At 56.1% G+C, this 18,672-nt stretch overlaps 1 protein-coding gene across 3 annotated transcripts; it reads right to left on the reverse strand.

Moving 5' to 3' along the window:
- Positions 1 to 42: 42 nt before the first annotated feature.
- On the reverse strand, positions 43 to 17,886 carry ERCC2 (ERCC excision repair 2, TFIIH core complex helicase subunit). 3 transcript variants are annotated; one of them, XM_081216731.1, is made up of 23 exons: positions 17,829 to 17,886; positions 17,402 to 17,501; positions 16,325 to 16,402; positions 16,180 to 16,242; positions 15,909 to 16,022; positions 11,600 to 11,716; positions 11,395 to 11,511; positions 10,926 to 11,049; positions 10,732 to 10,828; positions 10,510 to 10,643; positions 10,257 to 10,425; positions 7,533 to 7,651; positions 5,300 to 5,369; positions 5,140 to 5,209; positions 4,945 to 5,046; positions 3,715 to 3,778; positions 3,070 to 3,191; positions 1,587 to 1,679; positions 1,415 to 1,487; positions 1,128 to 1,198; positions 877 to 1,020; positions 605 to 748; positions 43 to 177 (listed from the first exon to the last, which is right to left on the reverse strand). In XM_081216731.1, the coding sequence occupies exons 1-23, from the start codon at positions 17,831 to 17,833 to the stop codon at positions 85 to 87; spliced, it is 2,283 nt and encodes a 760-aa protein (XP_081072857.1). In that variant the 5' UTR covers positions 17,834 to 17,886; the 3' UTR covers positions 43 to 84. The 3 variants fall into 3 exon arrangements, with proteins under 3 accessions (XP_081072857.1, XP_081072858.1, XP_081072859.1); XM_081216732.1 differs by having other exon boundaries at positions 17,402 to 17,566; positions 17,829 to 17,867; XM_081216733.1 differs by lacking the exons at positions 43 to 177; positions 605 to 748; positions 877 to 1,020; ... (5 more) ...; positions 4,945 to 5,046; positions 5,140 to 5,209 and having other exon boundaries at positions 5,312 to 5,392.
- Positions 17,887 to 18,672: the final 786 nt, after the last annotated feature.

An 18,672-nucleotide genomic window follows, 5' to 3' on the forward strand; every position in this document is an offset into this window, starting at 1 on the left:
GCGCCCTCCAAGCTGCTGGGACCCAGGGCCAGGTAAGGCTCAGGAGTCTCAGCCAACTCCTTTTATGGCCCTGCCCCCACCCCACTACAGCTGCTGAGCGATCTGCTCTATCCTCCGCAGTGTCTCCTCCGACTCCAGCTGCTCCAGGCTGAGCAGGGACAGGCCCAGCTGATCCTCCTGGTGGGGGACAGGGGTGGTGGTGTCAGCTGCTGCACTTCCTAACACAGGGGTCCACAACTCAGTAGGGACAGGTGGCCCGCCCAGGGGGCTACAGGACAGGATGCTTGAATTTCAAAACACCCGTATAACCCAGGGCATCCCGTTCCTGTAACCAGAAGATGGGCCAAGGGAGGGAGGCGGCAGCCAGAGAGCTGTGTCCAGGCCAGAGAAGGACGGGCTTTCCAGAGGCCCGCGGCCGGCTCGGGGCTCCCACTGGAGACACACACTCCGTCTGTAGCCCTCGACCCTCCCCGCAGTTCCAGTTCCCAGAGCTGGTGCGCGGGTGCACACAAACCCCTCTCTGTCGGGGGCAGGGAGCAGGTTGGGCTTAGGGAGAAAGCCAAGGGCCCTTCCTGGAAGAGGAGCTTAGGCGCCGCGGGCTCACCCGGTGGAATGGCTGTGCCATCTGCCTCAGGAAGTACTTGGCGACCTGGACCCCCTCGTCAACGGTCAGGTTGAGGTTGGCGTCGGTGAGGTGCTCCTGGATCCAGCGGGGCAGTTTCCCCCGCTTGTCGGCCCGGGCAAACCGCTGTGAGTGGGAGAGAGAGAGGATGTCAGGACCCTGGCAGGGGGAGCCCGGGCACCCTCGGCCTGGCCCACCCCATCTGGGAAACGACTGGGGGAACAGCCTGGTTGGCGGGGGCCCCGAACCCGCACCTTGTCGGCGAAGACCATGAGGCCGTAGTCAGTCTTGCCCCTGATGGCCCGACCCACACACTGGGCCGCGTGGCGCATGGCATCGAAGGTCAGAAAGTCGTTCTCTCGAATCTGGAACTGGTCCCGAAGGTATTCCAGCCGCGCCTGTAGGTGGGGAGATGGTGGAGGGGCAACGTCCCTGCTTCACACAGGTCCTAAGGAGAGGGCCCGACAGAGGCCTTCACGTCCTACCGCCCCCAGGCGCTGCTCACCTTGAGAATGCGGCTCTGGGTGTAGACGTAGGGCACCCCGAACATGATGACGGCCCGGCCGTAGTGGTGCACTGCGGGACAGAGGAGGGAGAGGGCTGCCCTCGCGTGGCCCGGGAGCTCGTGCTGTTTAAGTGACTGCACCCCAAGGGCCCTGCAGAGCACCCAGGACAGAAGGAAGCGGAGGCCCCCGTGCGTGCCCAGGCTATGGGCCGCCGGTCCCCTGGGGGAGCAGAAACGGCCAGACATCCACGCAGGCGCTTGGGGAGGGGAGAGCCTAGTCCACTCACCAAAGTCAATTCCCTCAGACACTTTGCCTCGGGCCACCGAGAGCAGGATGGCCCCACGGCCGTTCTCGCAGGCCTGGGGAGGGGAGGCCAGGACACAAGATGCGTCACCTCGGAGCTGCCGCCTCTGGCCCCTCTCCACCCTGAACTTTCGTCTTCCCCCAGTAATACCCACCTCCTGGTACTTCTCCAGGGCCACACTGGTCTCAGCCCCATCTTGGGTCTCAATAAAGAGCAGCTTGTTCCTCTGGATGTTCTCGAGGATGCCCTTAGGGAAAGACACCAGGGAGGTCAGGGTGTGGGTTGGCAGAAGGATTAAAGGACAGGGGAGTCCTGGTTAAACTCAACTCTGCCAGATTCCCATGCAACAGACCACTTCTCTCCCCAGGCCTCAGCTTGCCCACTGGAGACTCGGGGAGGGTGGTGGTACTGTAACTTCTTTGGAAAACCCCGTGACCCGGGGAGGGAACCAATCCTCATCCTTTGGACGAATGCAACAGGCTTGTGGCTCAAGATGGCCCATCGGGATGCAGGTGATTGATAGGTGGAGAGGCCGGGCAGAGCCAATCAGAGGCTGACTTGAGATTTCATATTTGACACTGAAATAGATGTGTGGTACTAATAAAGGACAGATGGACCAGTGAGACACAACAGAGGGTCCAGAAACACCCCCCCACACACAGATGGTCACTTGTGCCACTCAGTGCGAGGAGCTCTTTTCAGTAAGTGGGGCTGGAGCAACTTGATTTCCATATGGGAAAAAAATGAATCTTGACCCCTGCCTTACATCATACACAAAGGTAAATCTGAGGCACCTCACAGCCCTTAGATGTGAAAGCTAAAACTACAAAGCTTCTAGAAGGAAACACAGGAGACCGTCTTCGTGACCCTGGGGTAGGCAAAGGTTTCTTAAATAAGACACGAAAGGCACACAGGATGTGGTGCTCAGATGGCTGACAGCCACCTTTCGCACTGTGTGGACACCACCAAGGTCTTGGTTGTGCGTGAATGAGGTTCCCACACGTTGCCTGGTGCTCACATTAGACAACTTCACTCGCCTCAGCCCAAAGAAGCACTTGCCCTAACTTACCCGAGAGCTGGGCCCGGGGTGCATTCAGAATCAGAAAGGACAGGGTGCCCCTTCCCCACCCACATCCTGTTGAGTTGCCAGTGCCCAGCCGTTGTGAGCTCCATTTCCCCGTGACCTCACCCACGCGCTCCCCAGAAGGGGCTCCTGCAGGTTCTTTGCCCCGAGCCTGTATCCAGCCTTAGTTCTCCAGAACCTTCCTCTAGCGGCACAGCACCCAGCTAGAGTCACTCCTGCTACCCAGTGTCTCGACACCAAGCCATATGTGCTGGAGAGACAGTCATGAAGTAACCCCCAAAACCCATAAGGTGGGGTGTGGTCACCTCTCCTGAGGGCCACGCCTCTGCGGAAGGGGCCCAGCGAGGCTGCTCATGTCTTAGCTCTTAACCTGGATGTTGGGAGAAGAGTGAACGCTATTTATTCTTTAAACCGTCCATCTGTGTTTTATACGCTGTCCTATCACCTACGATACATGTCACCATTTAAAACACAAGAGGAATGAAGCCAACACATGGCAACAGAGCCAAGAGCTGAGACGGGGGCCTTCTGTGGGGTGAGGAGCTGGGCGTACCTGCTCGTACCAGGAGGCCACGGTGCTCTCCATGTACTGGTAGCTGGTAAAGAAGGCCACGATGCCATCGGGCACCACAGCAGACATCTCCAGCAGGAGGTTTCCATAGTTCCGGATCACCGCTGTGAGGGGTCAGAGGTTGGACTCTCTCCTGGCCTGGTCCCTCCTCCCCACTCCCTATCAGAGCGATCCTGTCTAATGGCTCGTCTTGAATTTGGGTTCCTAAAAACCCCACTGAGGCCTCTGTAGGACTGTTCAAACACATTCTGCTTTTCCTTGGGAGGACAGCACACCCAAACCCCTGAAGTTAGGCGTGGCCATGTGACTTGCCATGGCCGAATACAGAAAGGGCCACATGTCACTTCCAGGTGAGAACCTTTACGAGCCAGTTCACAATTCCCCATGATCCCTCCTGTCACAGCTCACCACCACAGTGATGTGTCCAATGGTGGAAGTTCCCAGCATGAGGAGACGGGGGGCAGGCCCCCACCAACCCACAATGGCATGCACTGTGGGCAAGAAGTACCTCTGCCTAAAGCCACTTCGATTTGGGGGTATTTGTTACTGCATCATGACCCAGCTCACGCTGACTGCTCCACCTCCCCTCCTGGGACCCATACAAACCATCCCCTGTGGGTATCATACCGATATCTTCCCGGGTCTCAAATTTGGAGCTGATGGCCACCTGGTCATTGCCACGGCCAATGATCTGGAGAGAGCAAGAGAGGTCATAAGGGAAACAGCAGCAACCGCTCCAATGCGTGAGTGCAGGTGGCCTGCTAGCGCTGTTCTAAGCTTTTTATAGACACAGGGTCATTGAATGAACCCTCAGCTACGCTGTTATCTGCATGGCGCAGACGAATAACCTAAGGCTCACAGAAGGCGCGTCGTGTCGCCCACCCAAGGTCACAGCAGAGACAGAACTGAACCGAAGTCTGCCCACGTGTCTCAGCAGCAAACACCCTCTTAGCCCGCGCCGGCCTCCAGCCAGTCGGTTCAGGAAGTTGCCTCTCAACCCCGGCTCGACAGCCACTGTGCAACGCCGCCAGCAACCTCACAGAAGCACGACGCGGTACATGGCCCATGGTCAGCACCAGTCCACAACCCCTGAAGGGCAATTCAGAAGCGAAAACGCTCTGGAAACACCAGATGTTTAAGTTTGGCACGAACTCCTACAGCAGCAAAACCTGCCCTGAGCCTAGTCAGAGTCCTGACGTATCTCCCTTAGTTTGACTCTTCAAAATGTTTGCTGAAATATGACACTCACGGGAGGGACTTGCCCAGGCCCCACTGGCAGTGTTTCCAGTCTGGAAAATTCTCAATTCTAAAACACATCCGGGGAATTCCCTGGTGGTCCAGTGGTTAGGACTCCACGCTTTCACTACTGAGAGCCCGGGTTCAGTCCCTGATCAGGGAACTAAGGGCCCACAAGCTGCGTGGCGCCGCAAAACAAAAAACAACAAACAAACAAAACCACAGCCGGCCCAGGGACTTCAGATATGAAACTGAGGGCCCGTGTTACGATGTTCATTTTACAAAGAAGGGGACCGAGGCAGAGTGGAAGGGTCACTCAGCAAGGTCACAGCCAGACGATGAACCGGGCAAGGCCACGCTAACCAAGTACCGGGCCCTGGGCCACAAAGGCCTTTCACACCCACTATCTCACTCAATCCCCTCAACCACCCTGGGAGATCACGGACGGGGTGTTCCCATTTCACACATGAGAAAACGAAGGCTTGGGGCGTCGAACTCAAGCCCAGGTCTGTCTCAATCCAGAATCCCACAGCTGCCTGAGAAGTGGCGGGGAGCGGAGGGAGGAAAGGCAGCCCTCATTCCCATCTCCCCTCCCCCATCACCTCACCCTCTCCCACGCACCATGGGGCAGAGGCAGACCCGAGCCAATGTCATGGTGAAGGTTGCCATGGTGACGGGGTGGAAGTCCAGGATCTTGGGGTAGATGTCCAGCGGGGACAGCGTCTGTACCAGGGACAGCAGGAGGGGTCTTAGCAGGACTGGGCAGGAGTCAGGAGTCCCCCCCCGTGAAGGTCTGGGGGCCAGAAGGGCCCTCACCCCAGATGTGATGATGACGGACTGGAAGCGCTCGAACACGGGTTTGATGGCCAGCGAGGCGTCCATGCAGCTGTGAGGAGCAGACAAGGGTGCTGAGTGCCAGGCTGGGGGGCCCAGGCCCCTGCGGTCCATTCACACCCCCTCTGGGGTCAGGTCTCACCTGAAGTGCAAGATGGGGTTGGCGATGGTTGGGGTCCTGTCGTCAAAGGGCTCAATGATGATGGTGAAACCTACAGGGGGCCGGTGAGATGCCCTGGGCGCCAGTCATGACCAGGCCCACTAGGCCACCCCCCACCCCTGCCCCCCACTTTCTCCCTCCACCCCAGTCCTCCTCCCCCACCTTCCTCAGTGAATGGGACCAGCCACCAGTAGCCCAAACCTAAAACCCAGGCATCTGAGTCCACAATATACCCCAACCCGCCCGCTTCTCCCCAGGGCTGACACCTGTGCAAACGTTCAGAGGACCCCGAGCCAAGAGTACCAAAGGCTCACCCCTCGCTCTCCCGGGCTGCAGGGGCCCACCCCCCAGCTCAAGCCAGTCTCGAACCTTCTCCTACCACCTGTCCAAGCCATCAGGAGGCTGGCCAGCTCTGCCTCCAAATCTAGCTGCCCACCTCCCCCACCCCCGGCCCAGTGCAGCCGCCATCACCTCCTGCCCGGACCACTGCAGCCGCCTCCTCACTGGGCTCCCCGCCCCCACCCCTGCTCCCTTCACAGCAGCCAGAGGGACTCTGTGAAATCCTGAGTCAGTTCACAACTCTCCCCTGCTCAGAAGCGCCCCCCACTCCTCCCAGGGTCCAGAATCGTCTGTGGGATCCTGCCACGATGACCCCATTTCCTCCCTGCTCACTGGCCGCCTGCCTCACTTTCAAAACCACCAGGCTCATTCCACCCCGGGGCCTTTGCACTTGCCCCACTGCCTGGAAAGCTTCCCAAGGCAGCTGGCTCCATTTGGTCATTCGGAACTCAGCTCAAATGTCAGCTCCTCAGGAAAGCCACGCCGGCCATGTAGGTGTTCTCCAACATGGCGACATGTTTGTTTCTCATGAAAACTATCACTTTCTGGAATCATCTTCCTTATCTGTGTCTGCATCTCGGCTCCCTGTCTTCCCAGCTAGCACATAAGTTCTGGGAGGTCAGGAACGAGGTCTTTCTTGGTTCCTGCCCAGTGCTGGGCCTGGCCCATTTGTTGAACCAATAAATGAATGAATGAATCCACATATTCAATTTCATTTGGTAAAAATTTTTGGAAAAATCAAGTCCTCTGTGCCTAGCCCTGTGCTGAGGATGCAGCAGTGACTGAGACAGCCCTGGTCCTGCCCTCTCAGGACTCACAGTCCAGTGATGGGGACACAGACCTGTCCCCACAGAGTGACCACTCTTGAGTGGGCAAGGCTGGGACAGGGGAGCCTAGAGGAGGGGCCTGGCCCAGCCTGGGAGTCAGAAGGGGCTTCCTGCAGGAGGCGGCGACATTTCTCCCGAGCCGAGAACTGAAGGACGAGGGGGAGACAGCTGGGGGCTGAGGAAGGTGGGGAAGGACGTTCCAAATAAAGAATGTCAGGTGCTGGGAGACGGCGAAGTGGGGAACAGAGGAGAAAGACCGAGAGGCAAGACGGGGTGGACAGAGGGATGGACGCAGAAGGAAGCTTCCAGTGAGACTTGCTGCCGATCGGCCCTGGGGTGGGGGAGACGGACTCGCTATCCTCCTGCCAAGGCCACACCAGGCCGCAGGACATCAGGCAGGCCTGACCTAGTTTCCTGGATAGAGGAGTAATCCCCGGGGATCAGACTGAGCCCTTGGCCAGCTTAAAGCTGAGGAAGCGGAGGGAATGCTCCCCTCTCCCCGGCAGGCTGGAAATGTGAGCATCCTCCTCGACTCCTCTCCCCCAGGCCCCGCACGACCAGGCACCAAGTCCCGGCTTCTTTAGCTCCCACATCTCTCTCCAGCCCCTCCTTTTCTTTCCTCCCGCACTGGCCCAGCCTCCGCCAGAAGCAGCATTCTAAAGCACGAATCTGACCCTGCCTCTCCCTTGCCCAGAACCTGCCGTGGCTCCCCAGTGCCACTGGGAGCAGCACGACCAACCCCTTACCCCACCGCCCGGTGTGAGCAGACCCCCAACAGAACTTCTCCGGCCTCATCTCAGGCCTCTGCCCACCCCCATACTTCTCCACTCTGCAGCCAGAGAGAACCTTTGAACACGCAAATCTGAGCACGAGGCTCGCTCACTCAGAGCTCTTCGTGGCTCCCCGCTGCCCTCAAAATAAAGCCCAAACTCCCGAGCCCAACCCTACGAGGTCCCGCCAGTCCAAGTCCCAGAGGCAACCCTCTAGGCTCTGCCAGATCCCGATTCCGGCTGCCGGGGGCTGGCGGAGGCAGGAAGAGGTGAGCTCACCCTTGGCGTAGGTGCTGACGAGCGTGGCGAAGTTAGCCAGGAGGGTGAGAGGGGAGAAGTCAGCGAGGTCCGCGATCTCCAAGGTGTGCAGGAGGGAGCGGAGGCGCTCGGCGCAGAACCTGGCGGGGCGGTGGGATGGGCTGAGGGAAGGCAGCGGGCCCCAGAGTCCCCTCCTCGACCTCAGAGGACGTGGTCACGCACCGCCTCCCCAGCCGCCTGGCAGCTCCGTGAGGGCAGGGCCTGGGTCTGTGTCCGTCACCTCTGTGTCCCCACCTTGTACAACTGCATGTCCCACGGGGCCACAGCCACACGAGGGCACACACGGAGCAATAATCACACGGCCCACAGAGTCGCACGGTCATGTCACGTGAGGTCACACTCTCACACGCAGGTTCTCGGTCAAAAGGGGCGACCCAGCCTCCCACAGTCACAGCGTGAATCCCCCACGGCCACACCGTCATACACGCACGCCCAGAACCTCTCGCAATGTCTCAGTCACACTCGCCACCCTCGGTGACACTCACAGCGGCAGAGTGCCACACGCTCACAGAGGACAATCTCACACACCCTCACAGAGCCGTACATGCACGGCCACCCAGCTGGAGGCTCTCGCCCCTCGGGGACGGGCGGTGGAGCAGCAGAACCTGGCTTTGGAGCCAGGCAGACGGTCAAGTTTAAAACTGGCCTCCTGAACCTCCTTTCTTCAAGTCTGTCTTCTCTACCCCCAGGCTCGATCAGGTGCCCCCTCTGTGTTCCCTCAGCCCCCAGGACTCCCCCATCCCAGTCCTGGGTTGGCCCTATCTGGGACGGGTCTGTCTCCCCAACTGAACTGTGAGCCTCAGGAGGGCAGGGCCAGGGCTGTCTCAGTCATCACTGCGTCCCCGACACAGAGCAGGCACTCAGAACATGTATCACGTGGCTAAGTAAGATCCCCTCTGTCCTCACACGTCTCTCAGCTGTGGGAGAAAGTTGAAGCCACACCGAGGGCTCCCCACCCCCTCACAGGCAGAGCAGCCAGGAGCTCTGGAGCCCTACAGGCCGGGCTGCGAGTCACAACTGCCATGTGCAGCGCTGTGTGGCCCTGGGCGACGGCTTCTCCTCTGCGGGACACAGAGTCCTCATCTGCAGCACAAGGCAAGGACACTGTATTGACAGTATTATTTTTTTTTTTCTTGGCTGCATGGCATGTGGGATCTTAGTTCCCCAACCAGGGATCAAACCTGTGCCCCGTGCAGTGGAAGGGCAGAGTCTTAACCACTGCACTGGACCACGAGGGAAGGAGGACACTGTACTGAGATTCCATGAGATGTGGACCGTAAAGCACTTAGCTCATCATCAGTGCTCTAGACCGGGTAGGTTCCTGGTGTCACTGCTCTGTCATTTAACCACCACAGGAGGGACTTCCCTGGTGGCGCAGTGGTTAAGAATCCGCCTGCCAACGTAGCGGACACGAGTTCGAGCCCTGGGCCAGGAAGATCCCACATGCCACGGAGCAACTAACCCCATGTGCCACAACTACTGAGCCTGTGCTCTAGAGCCCGCAAGCCACAACTACTGAGCCCGCATGCTGCAACCACTGAAGTCCGAGCACTGCAACAAGAGAAGCCAGTGTAGGGCTTCCCTGGTGGCGCAGTGGTTAAGAATCTACCTGCCAACACAGGGGACACGGGTTCGACCCCTGGTCCAGGAAGATCCCACATGCTGCGGAGCAACTAAGCCCCTGCGCCACAACTACTGAGCCTGTGCTCTAGAGCCCGTAAGCCACAACTACTGAGCCCGCGTGCCACAACTACTGAAGCCCGCGTGCCTAGAGCCTATGCTCCGCAACAAGAGAAGCCACCGCAATGAGAAGCCTGTGCACCACAACGAAGAGTAGCCCCCGCTCGCCGCAACTAGAGAAAGTCCAGGTGCAGCAACGAAGACCCAATGCAGCCAAAAATAAATAAAATAAATAAATGAGTTAAAAAAGAAAAAAAGAGAAGCCAGTGTAGCGAGAAGCCCATACACCGCAACGAAGAGTAGCCCCCACTCCTCCGCAAAGGAGGAAACTAAGGTTCAGAGAAGACCAATGACTTATGCAAAACAGCAAAGGAAAAGCACAGGAAACTCCATCCCCACTCCCAGGTCTATTCATCGCCTGCCCTGTGACGGGGAGACTGACCCTGCCCCCCAGATCGCAGTGAGGGGCTGCTCCGGCTCACAGGCTGGGGGCCGGGGCTGCGGGGGCACAGTGAGAGGTGCTGATGGAGGAGACAGGGGTCGGGGGGGGAGGGCCCCGTTTTCTCCCAGCTCCCACTCTGCTGAGCCTCATCAGCAGCCCCTCCCCAGGGCCGCTCCCTCCCCCGCTGTGGCCTGGGGCAAGAACACCTCTGACCTCTAGCAAGGGCCCAGGGGCCTCGCCACCCGCCACCCGTCAGCTCCTCCACCCTGCCCGCCCCCCTGTACACAGCCCCTCCGTCAAACTCTCCTCAGGTAAATTCTCTGATCGAGCCATGTGCCGCCTGCCCCACCAGGGCCCCAGGACCAGCTCGCGGACCTGCCTGCTCTGACCCACGTGTGTCACACATGCACCCCCACCACCACCCTTCCCTTACTCCCGATACTGGTGACACGGTGACCCCAGGCCACAGACTGGCTGGGAGGACAAGGCTCAGCGAGTGCCAGGGTGGGCCTCGACGCCCGCCCCTCAGCAGGGACACACCCACCCAGCCTGGGGGGCTGCACCTGAGGGGCTTGCGCTGGATGCACACACGCTGGGCCAGGCCGCTCAGGAAGGCGGGTGGGCTCTCCTGCACCACGTGCTGCACGCGCAGCCGCCACTTGACGTACTCCAGCAGCCGCCGCAGGAAGCCCAGGAAGTGCTCGGCCGTGCGGATGGAGCCTGGCACCGCCTCTGCGGGAAGAGGGGCTCAGCCAGGCGCCGCTGGGGGTCCAAGCAGCAGGGATGCAGGGGGCGCGGGGGCGGGCGGCGGCTCACCCTGCAGCACCTCGTCGGGCAGCACGGGGTTGGCCAGGTGGGCATCGGTCTCCCGGGCGGCGCTGGCCTCCCGCAGCCCCTCCACCAGGCGCCGGTACTCGTCCCGCAGACGCTGCTCGTCCGTCTCCTTGATCCTGTGGGGAGACCGGGTGTGGGCAGACCAAGTGGGGACACTTGGGGGGCAGGTCAGGCGCCAGGGCCTACCGGCCGCAGCATCCCCACCTCTGCACCGTCTTCTGCAGGGTCTCCAGGTTGCCCTGGCACCGATCCAGGGTCCGGCGGGTGAGGTTGACACTCATGGAGTCGATGCAGACATTGTCTGGAGGACAGTGGGCAGAGGGCCGGGCTCAGGCAGGTGGGCGCAGCGGCAGCCTGAGGGGCTGGCATCGCCTCCCTGCCCTGGCCCCCTCCCTCACCAATGTTGTGGGCCTCGTCGAAGACGACGACGGCCTTGCGGGCCAGCTCCTTGGACACCAGGTCGGCAATCTTGGGGTCCAGGAGGTAGTGGTAGCTGTAGACCACCACGTTGGCGTGCAGGATCTGGGGGTCGAGGCGGGCAGGGTCACCCCGGGCCGTCTGCCAGCACCCAGCCCTAGGGCGCTGCCACCGCCATCCACACCACGATGCCCCATCACTGCCCCGCAGGCCCACAGAGGGGAGGCGAGGCAAGAGACACGGGCAGATGGACAGACACACAGACGGGTAGGCAGAGGTGAGGCAAGACAGACAGAGGCAAGGCACAAATACATATACGCAAACGAACAGAGACTGACAAACAAGATACAGGCACAGACCAATAGGGAGATCTAGGCAGACAGACAGATGGGCAGGCGGCCTGTAACCCTCACACACGCCCCTCTGCCCGACCCCTGCTGGCCTCCTCACTGAGTATCGGGCAAGGAAGTATGGGCACCAGCCCTGGCGCCGCCCCATGGCCTTCAGGTCGTCCAGGTTGTAGATGCCAGCGGGGAGGGGCACCTGGCGCCCATGGACGTCAAATTCCTATGGGTGAGAGGGTACCTGGGGGTCAGGGAGGTTGGCCGTTGCTAGCAGTCCCGCCCTCCGTCTCTCACCGCTGCCCCGCAGGCACCTCGTAGAAGCGGCAGTGGGGCAGGCTGTGGTCCCGCTGGTACTGTGCCCTTATGTAGGAGGCCGTGAGGCTGTGGCATTTTCCGTCGACGTCCTTCCCAAAGCGCAGGGGCGTCACCTGAGGGGCCAGGGAGCATCTTAGCACCGAGACAGGCTGAGAGGCCCAACCACTCCTCGAATCCGGGGCTCAACACCTAATGGCTACGCGGGATAGGAGGCCATCCTGTTCCAACTGGGGTGAGACTCGGGCATTTGTGGAAAACTCGAACCTCAATCTGCTTTGTTATTAAACAGTTAAGACACCTGAGAACTTACTGCAGGGATGCAAGAGTGGTACAGTTGTTAGGCTCTTATTCTTTTTAACCTCTATATAATGCCAATTACATCTTAATTTTTCAAAATATTAAGGCTTGAAGATTCTTTAGCATGTAGATAAAGGATAACTGCTTTATCATTTTTTGTGGCCGTGCCGCACGGCATGTGGGATCTTAATTCTCCAACTAGGGATCGACCTGCACCCCCTGTATTGGAAGCACGGAGTCTTAACCACTGGACCGCCAGGGAAGTCCTGCTTTATCTTTTAAAATGCTAAAACAGCCAGAACTCTGGCAAGGCCCAACAATCAGAGGAGGCTCTGATCGCAGTTTGAGAACCTGCCTTACCTTTGCCCTGCTCCAAACACTCTGAGGCTCCACTGGTGGCACCGTCACAGCCCAGGGCTTCCTCTCCCCTCAGAACAAAACCTTTCCCTCACCAAAGGGAAGGCTCTGAGGCTGCTGACCCCTCCCTCTCCCTTTCCATCAGCTGCCAAGGCTTTTTTTTTTTTAAAGTCTTTACTGAATTTGTTACAATATTGCTTCTCTTTTATGTTTTTTGGTTTTTTGTCTGCCAGACATGTGGGATCTTAGCTCCCCGACCAGGGATCGAACCAGTACCCCTGCATTGAAGGCGAAGTCTCAACCACTGGACCACCAAGGAAGTCCCTAGTTGCCAAGGCTTATACTACTTCTTTCTCTTTCTTAGATGCCTTTACATTTTATCTTTTTTTAATTAGGTAATACAAATACGTCGTATGGGACTTCCCTGGTGGTCCAGTGGGTAAGACTCCCTGCTCCCAATGCAGGGAGCCTGCGGTTCTAATCTGGGTCGGGGAACTAGATCCCGCATGCCACACTAAGAGTTTGCATGCCACAACTAAGGAGCCGGCAAGCCCCAACTAAGAGTCCACATACCTCAACTAAGAAGCCCACATGCCACAACTAAGATTCCACATGCCGCAACTAGTAAGTCCTCATGCTACAACTAAGAGTTCGCATGCCTCAACTAGGAAGTTGGCATGCCGCAACTAAAGATCCCACATGCTGCAACGAAGATCCCACGTGCTGCAACTAAGACCTGGCACAGCCAAAAATAAACAAACAAACAAATAATAAATACCCCAAAAAAATCACATAAAAAAACAAATACATTGGGCTTCTCTGGTGGCACAGTAGTTAACAATCCGCCTGTCAATGCAGGGGACACAGGTTCGAGCCCTGGTCCAGGAAGATCCCACATGCCGCGGAGCAACTAAGCCTGTGCGCCACAACTACTGAGCCTGCGCTCTAGAGCCCACGAGCCACAACTACTGAAGCCCACACATCTAGAGCCCGTGCTCTGCAACAAGAGAAGCCACCGCAATGAGAAGCCTGCGCACCGCAACAAAGACTAGCCCCCGCTTGCTGTAACTAGAGAAAGCCTGCACCCAGCAACAAAGACCCAACTCAGCCAAAAATAATAAATTTATTAAGAAAAAATACATTGCACAAGGTACACAATGTTAAGTGTCATGTATGCTCCCACAGAAAAGTATTTTAAAACTATGAAAACTTTATCTAGGATTGAAGCAGAGACCCAATGGCAAATCTATTTTGAAGAACTAAATTCAATCCAAATGAAAACTACAGCTATGCTTTTACATCGTTCCAAGGCAGCAGGCATGTGGAGGGACAAAACCAAGATGGACTTATCTGTCGCAATCTTTAGCATTATCCAGGTCACTATATATCTCTGGAGACAACTAAGATACCATCCTGACATACAGCAGAATACTACTTATACACTTATCACATTTCCAGGAAATCTAACCCAGTTAATTAATTCTCAACTTCTCACTTTCCTAAGGGGGACAGAACCACCACCTGAGCGTGTTCTGGGCACACGCACACATCCATTTACTACCTGGTTCCTCTTCATTTATGCCTCTAAACTTAAAGTCATAATTTAAACTTTTGTTTACAAGAAAGCATCTTGAAATTTTGCTCCAGAGTCTGTGGAAGCTTCCATGTATCCCAATCCTCCTTTGCTATCAGATAACAAAGGCTGAAGAGACTTATGTTCCTTAATTCCACGTAGCAACAGCAGGATGGCACAAAGTCGGCTGTCCAAAAAGAAAGAGGCAGGGATATTTGTGCACTACAGCATCACCAAGAATGGGGAAGATTCCCATCCGCGGGTTTAAACACAGTGCTGGGGAGCCACTGCTCTTTAGCCATCATCCACCATCTGTATTATTTCTCATACATTCTTACAAATAACATTACATAATATATATTCTGGGACCTCCCTGGTGGCGCAGTGGTTAAGACTCCACACTCCCAATGCAGGGGGCCCGGGTTCGATCCCGGGTCAGGGAACTGGATCCCACATGCATACCGCAGCTGAGAGTTCACATGCCACAACTAAGGAGCCCGCGAGCCACAACTGGGGAGCCCTCGTGCCACAACTAAAGAGCTGGTGAGCCACAAGTAAGGAACCCACATGCCACAACCAAGACCTGGCACAATCAAATAAATAAATAATGTAACCAAAAAAAAATATATATATATATAAAAATAAAAAATACATTCTTGGAATATATTATACCACACTAAAGAATTACCACACTAAAACACTTAAAACCATGCCTGGAGCTAGTGACCCCAGTGGTTTTGTAATTTAATGATAACAACTATTTTTCTATGTACCATATATTAATATTTATTAATATCACTATAATTTCTAATATTCTTTCTTTTTTTTTTTTTTTTTTTGGCTGTGCCGTGTGGCTTGTGGGATCTTAGTTCCCTGACCAGGGATCGAACCCGTGTCCCCTTCAGTGGACGCGCAGAATCCTAACCACTGGACCGCCAGGGAATTCCCCATAATTCCTAATATTCTTTTAGCTCTTCATACGTGTGAAGGGCTATACATGCATTATCTTGCCCAATCTTTTTTTTTATTATTGAAATATAATTGATATATAACATTATAGGTCAGTTTCAGGTATACAACATGATTCGATACTTGTATATGTAGGGAAACGACCACCACCATAAGTCTAGTTAACATCCATCACCATACATAGTTACAACTTTTTTCTTATGATGAGAACTTTTAAGATCTACTCTTTTAGAAACTTTCAAATATACAATACAGTATACGACTTACAGTCACCATGCTGTACAGCTGTCCCTCAATATCCAAGGGGGAATTGGTTCCAGGTCCGCCCCATGGATAACAAAATTAACAGATGCTCAAGTCCCTTATATAAAGTGGCGTAGCACAGTTGGCCCTCCCTATCTGCAGGTTCTGCATCCACAGATACAAAGAGTCAACTGTACATTATGTGACTTATTTATCTTATAACTAGAAGTCTGTTTTTTTTTTTGCGGTACGCAGGCCTCTCACTGTTGTGGCTTCTTCCGTTGCGGAGCACAGGCTCCGGACGCGCAGGCTCAGCGGCCATGGCTCACGGGCCCAGCCACTCCACGGCATGTGGGATCTTCCTGGACCGGGGCACGAACCCGTGTCCCCTGCATTGGCAGGCGGACTCTCAACCACTGCGCCACCAGGGAAGCCCAAGTCTGTACTTTTTGACCCCTTCACCCATTTCGCCCAACCCCACCCCCTTGCCCAATCTTATCAACAACTGTATGAAGCAGGTGATTAATTATCCCCATTTTACAGAAAAGAGGACTGAGGCCCAGAGAGCAGAAATGCAAGAGTATACGGCTAGTACATTTCAGAATCAGGAAACTAGGCCTGCCAGCCTCCAGGAGCTGCCTTTTTAACTTCTCTCAGGCTGGGGAAAATGGGAAGGTTCCCCAGAGGAGGTGTGCCTGGGACATGAACGATGAGTCAGCATCTGATGAGTGAGAAGAGAATTCTGTGCATGGCACCTGCACACCTCCCTGAGAAGTCTGGTCTGGGTGGGGATGTAGGGCTCCTGGTTGGATGGAAGAGTTTCTTCCACCCTGAGGCTTAGGGCGAGGGGAGGAATGGGCACTCACCTCGGGATGAATACACAGGTTCTTTCGGGAGCTCAGAGCCAGCCCCAAAAACGACAGCTTCTCGCCCTCCTGTTTCTCATAGAAGTTGAGTAACTTTCGAAGCTCTTCAATCACCTGTTCCAGTTGATAAGGGAGGGGGGAACTTGGCCTCATTGAAAGCCCCAGCCCCTTCCCCAGCTTCCCACAGGCCCCCAAAGCTATGATGGCAACCACCAGGGGGACCGCTGGGTTAGGGGACAGTGAGGGGCACTGGGATTGGTTCCAGACTCACCTTCTCAATCTCAGGCACAGTCCTCGAGCAGTAGATGAGCTTAGTCACCTCCAGTGGATACACCTGCCGACAACAATGGGTTCAGCCTCGGCCCCTGTCCAGCCTCCTCCCTCTTCCCCGTCCATGGGTCCCGTGGGTCACTTACCCGCTGGTACGCCATGATCAGGGCCAACAGGGATACTGTCTTCCCAGTGCCCGAGGGCATCTCCAGGACTCCATGACCCTGCATGATTCGGGCAGGAGGGACAAGACACAGGCTCTCAGAACTTCAGGGACACAAACTCTGGGAAACCACCCCCACCCCAAAATGCCACCACCATTGGAATAGCAGGACAAGAGAGCAGTTAAAAGTCTGGGCCTTAGGGGCAGTGGATTTGAACCCCACTTCTGCCACGTTTGTTGAGTGCTCTTAGGCAAGACCTCTCAACCTCTCTGGGGCCTCAGGATCCTCATCTCTAAAAATGGGCCTAATAAGCTCTTCTTCATAGCATGGCTATGAGGATTAGTGAGAAACTGGGAGTGAAATATTGAGTACAGTGTCTGATATGTAGTGAACCTTTTTTGTTTTAATTTGGCAAGCACCTCCACAGCACTTACTCTGTGCCTGGAACTAGTACTAAGTGTCTTACATCAGGGTTTCTCAACCTCGACTCTCTTGACATTTTGCGGCCAGATAATATTTGACTGTGAGGGGGCTGCCCTGCGCACTGTACAATGTGTAGCAGCATCTGTGGCCTCTACCTACTAGATGCCAGTAGCACCACCACTCCACTAGTACTGACAATGAGGAATGTCGCCAGATATTGCCAATGTCCTCTGGGGGTCAAAATGGTCCCCAGTTGAGAACCTCCGCCTTACTTAGTGAATTAACCCCTAAAGCCCTCATATTAAGCTGAGGTAGGTACTATTACTATGCCCATTTTACAAAGGTGAAAACTGTGGAACTGGGAGATTAAGTGATTTACCCAAGGACACACAGCTGTGGGTAACCGATTCCAAAGTCTCTATATTCCTAAGCCAACCACTGAGCAGCTTAACCTTTGACAAGTGTCAGCTGCTGCTATTATTAACTATTATTGTTTGCGATAAAAAGAAGTTTGGCAGCGCTGGCTTCCCAAGGACCTCAGATTTCTAAACTCCAGATGTCCTGCAATCTCAGTCTTAGACGCACGTGCGGCAGCCCCCGCTGTCAGATAGGCAGCAGGGGGGCCGGCCCACCCACCTTGGCATCCAGCGTGCGTTTGAGCTCCAGCATGTAGGAGAACTGCTCCGGGTAGATGTAGTCGTATGGGAAGTAGACCAGCAGCCCGTCCACGTTGAGCCTGGCGGCGGGGGCTGCCGGGTCAGTCCCCCGTCCCCTCAGCCCCTCTCCAGCCTCCACACTCCCCTGCCGTCGAACCGAGAGGGGTTACCGGCCCGCTGCCCCCACCCCCCCCGGATATCTCCCAGTTCTCCAGAAGTCTCCGGGTCCCTTCTGCATCTCGTCTCTGACCATCCCCGTTACCGCCCCGTGGGTCCCCGCGGCTATCCCTACCCCTCCCCTTCAGCCTCCCCTCGCCCCGCCGGGACCCGAGGCCTGCCCACTGGCCCCTGCATCTTCCAGACCCCCACGCCGGCTCGCCAGCCGCGAACCCTGGACCCCCTCTCACTTCATGGCGCCGGTCGCGGCTTGAAGCGGCGTCGGCCCGCCTCCCTCATGAATATTCAGTAGAGGCAGGATCCGCGGGGCGTCCTCGAGGTGCTGCTCCACCTTCGTCACGACTCCATTGGCTGATCCCGCCCATCACTCCACTGGGGCGAAGTCAATCGGGAAAATGCGCGTGCGCACGGCAATGCGGGGGCGGGCCCCGGGAGAGGCGGTGCCGGAGGCATCGCTGAAGATCGCCGAGTACCAAGAACAAAACATGGAAGGAAGAGGACCGAGAGAATAGATCCCATTCACTGGGTTTCGGTCTACCGGCATCTGTCCAGATCATCTGAGTAGCGAATACATACTCAGTTTCATTCTACTATATTCTTGGTTTTAAGATGTCCTCCCTCCTTTCCCCCACACTTTAACAAAGTAACCAGGGCTGAAATGGGGGAACCCAGACAAGGTTCCTGACCCAGCTGGGGGATCAGAGAGGGCTTCCCGGAGGAGTCATCTCTGAGAACTAAGGTGAGGAGTAGGGATGAGGCAGGGTAAGGTGGGGCAGACGACACTGCAGGCAAAAAGGAAGGTGGAAAGCAGGGAACTAAGCAGCAAGATGGGGCTGGAATGTGGCTTAAGGAGCACAGACTTCTCTGAAGTGGAAGACATCACCATGATTTATTCCCAACTATCTCATGTCAGGTGTGTTTGCTCTTCCCAGTTTGTTCTCCTCGTACATGGTACCGCATGGAGCATCTCTGTGGTATCTCTTAAGGCTCAAGGTCGTGTCAGCAACCTCACTAACTGGCTCAACACCTGCCCCTACCACCACCATCATCATGAGTTCTACTAGCTCCCTAGGA

The sequence above is a fragment of the Mesoplodon bidens genome (assembly GCF_964165515.1).
Source record: "Mesoplodon bidens genome assembly, chromosome: 18".
Taxonomy (NCBI): domain Eukaryota; kingdom Metazoa; phylum Chordata; class Mammalia; order Artiodactyla; family Ziphiidae; genus Mesoplodon; species Mesoplodon bidens.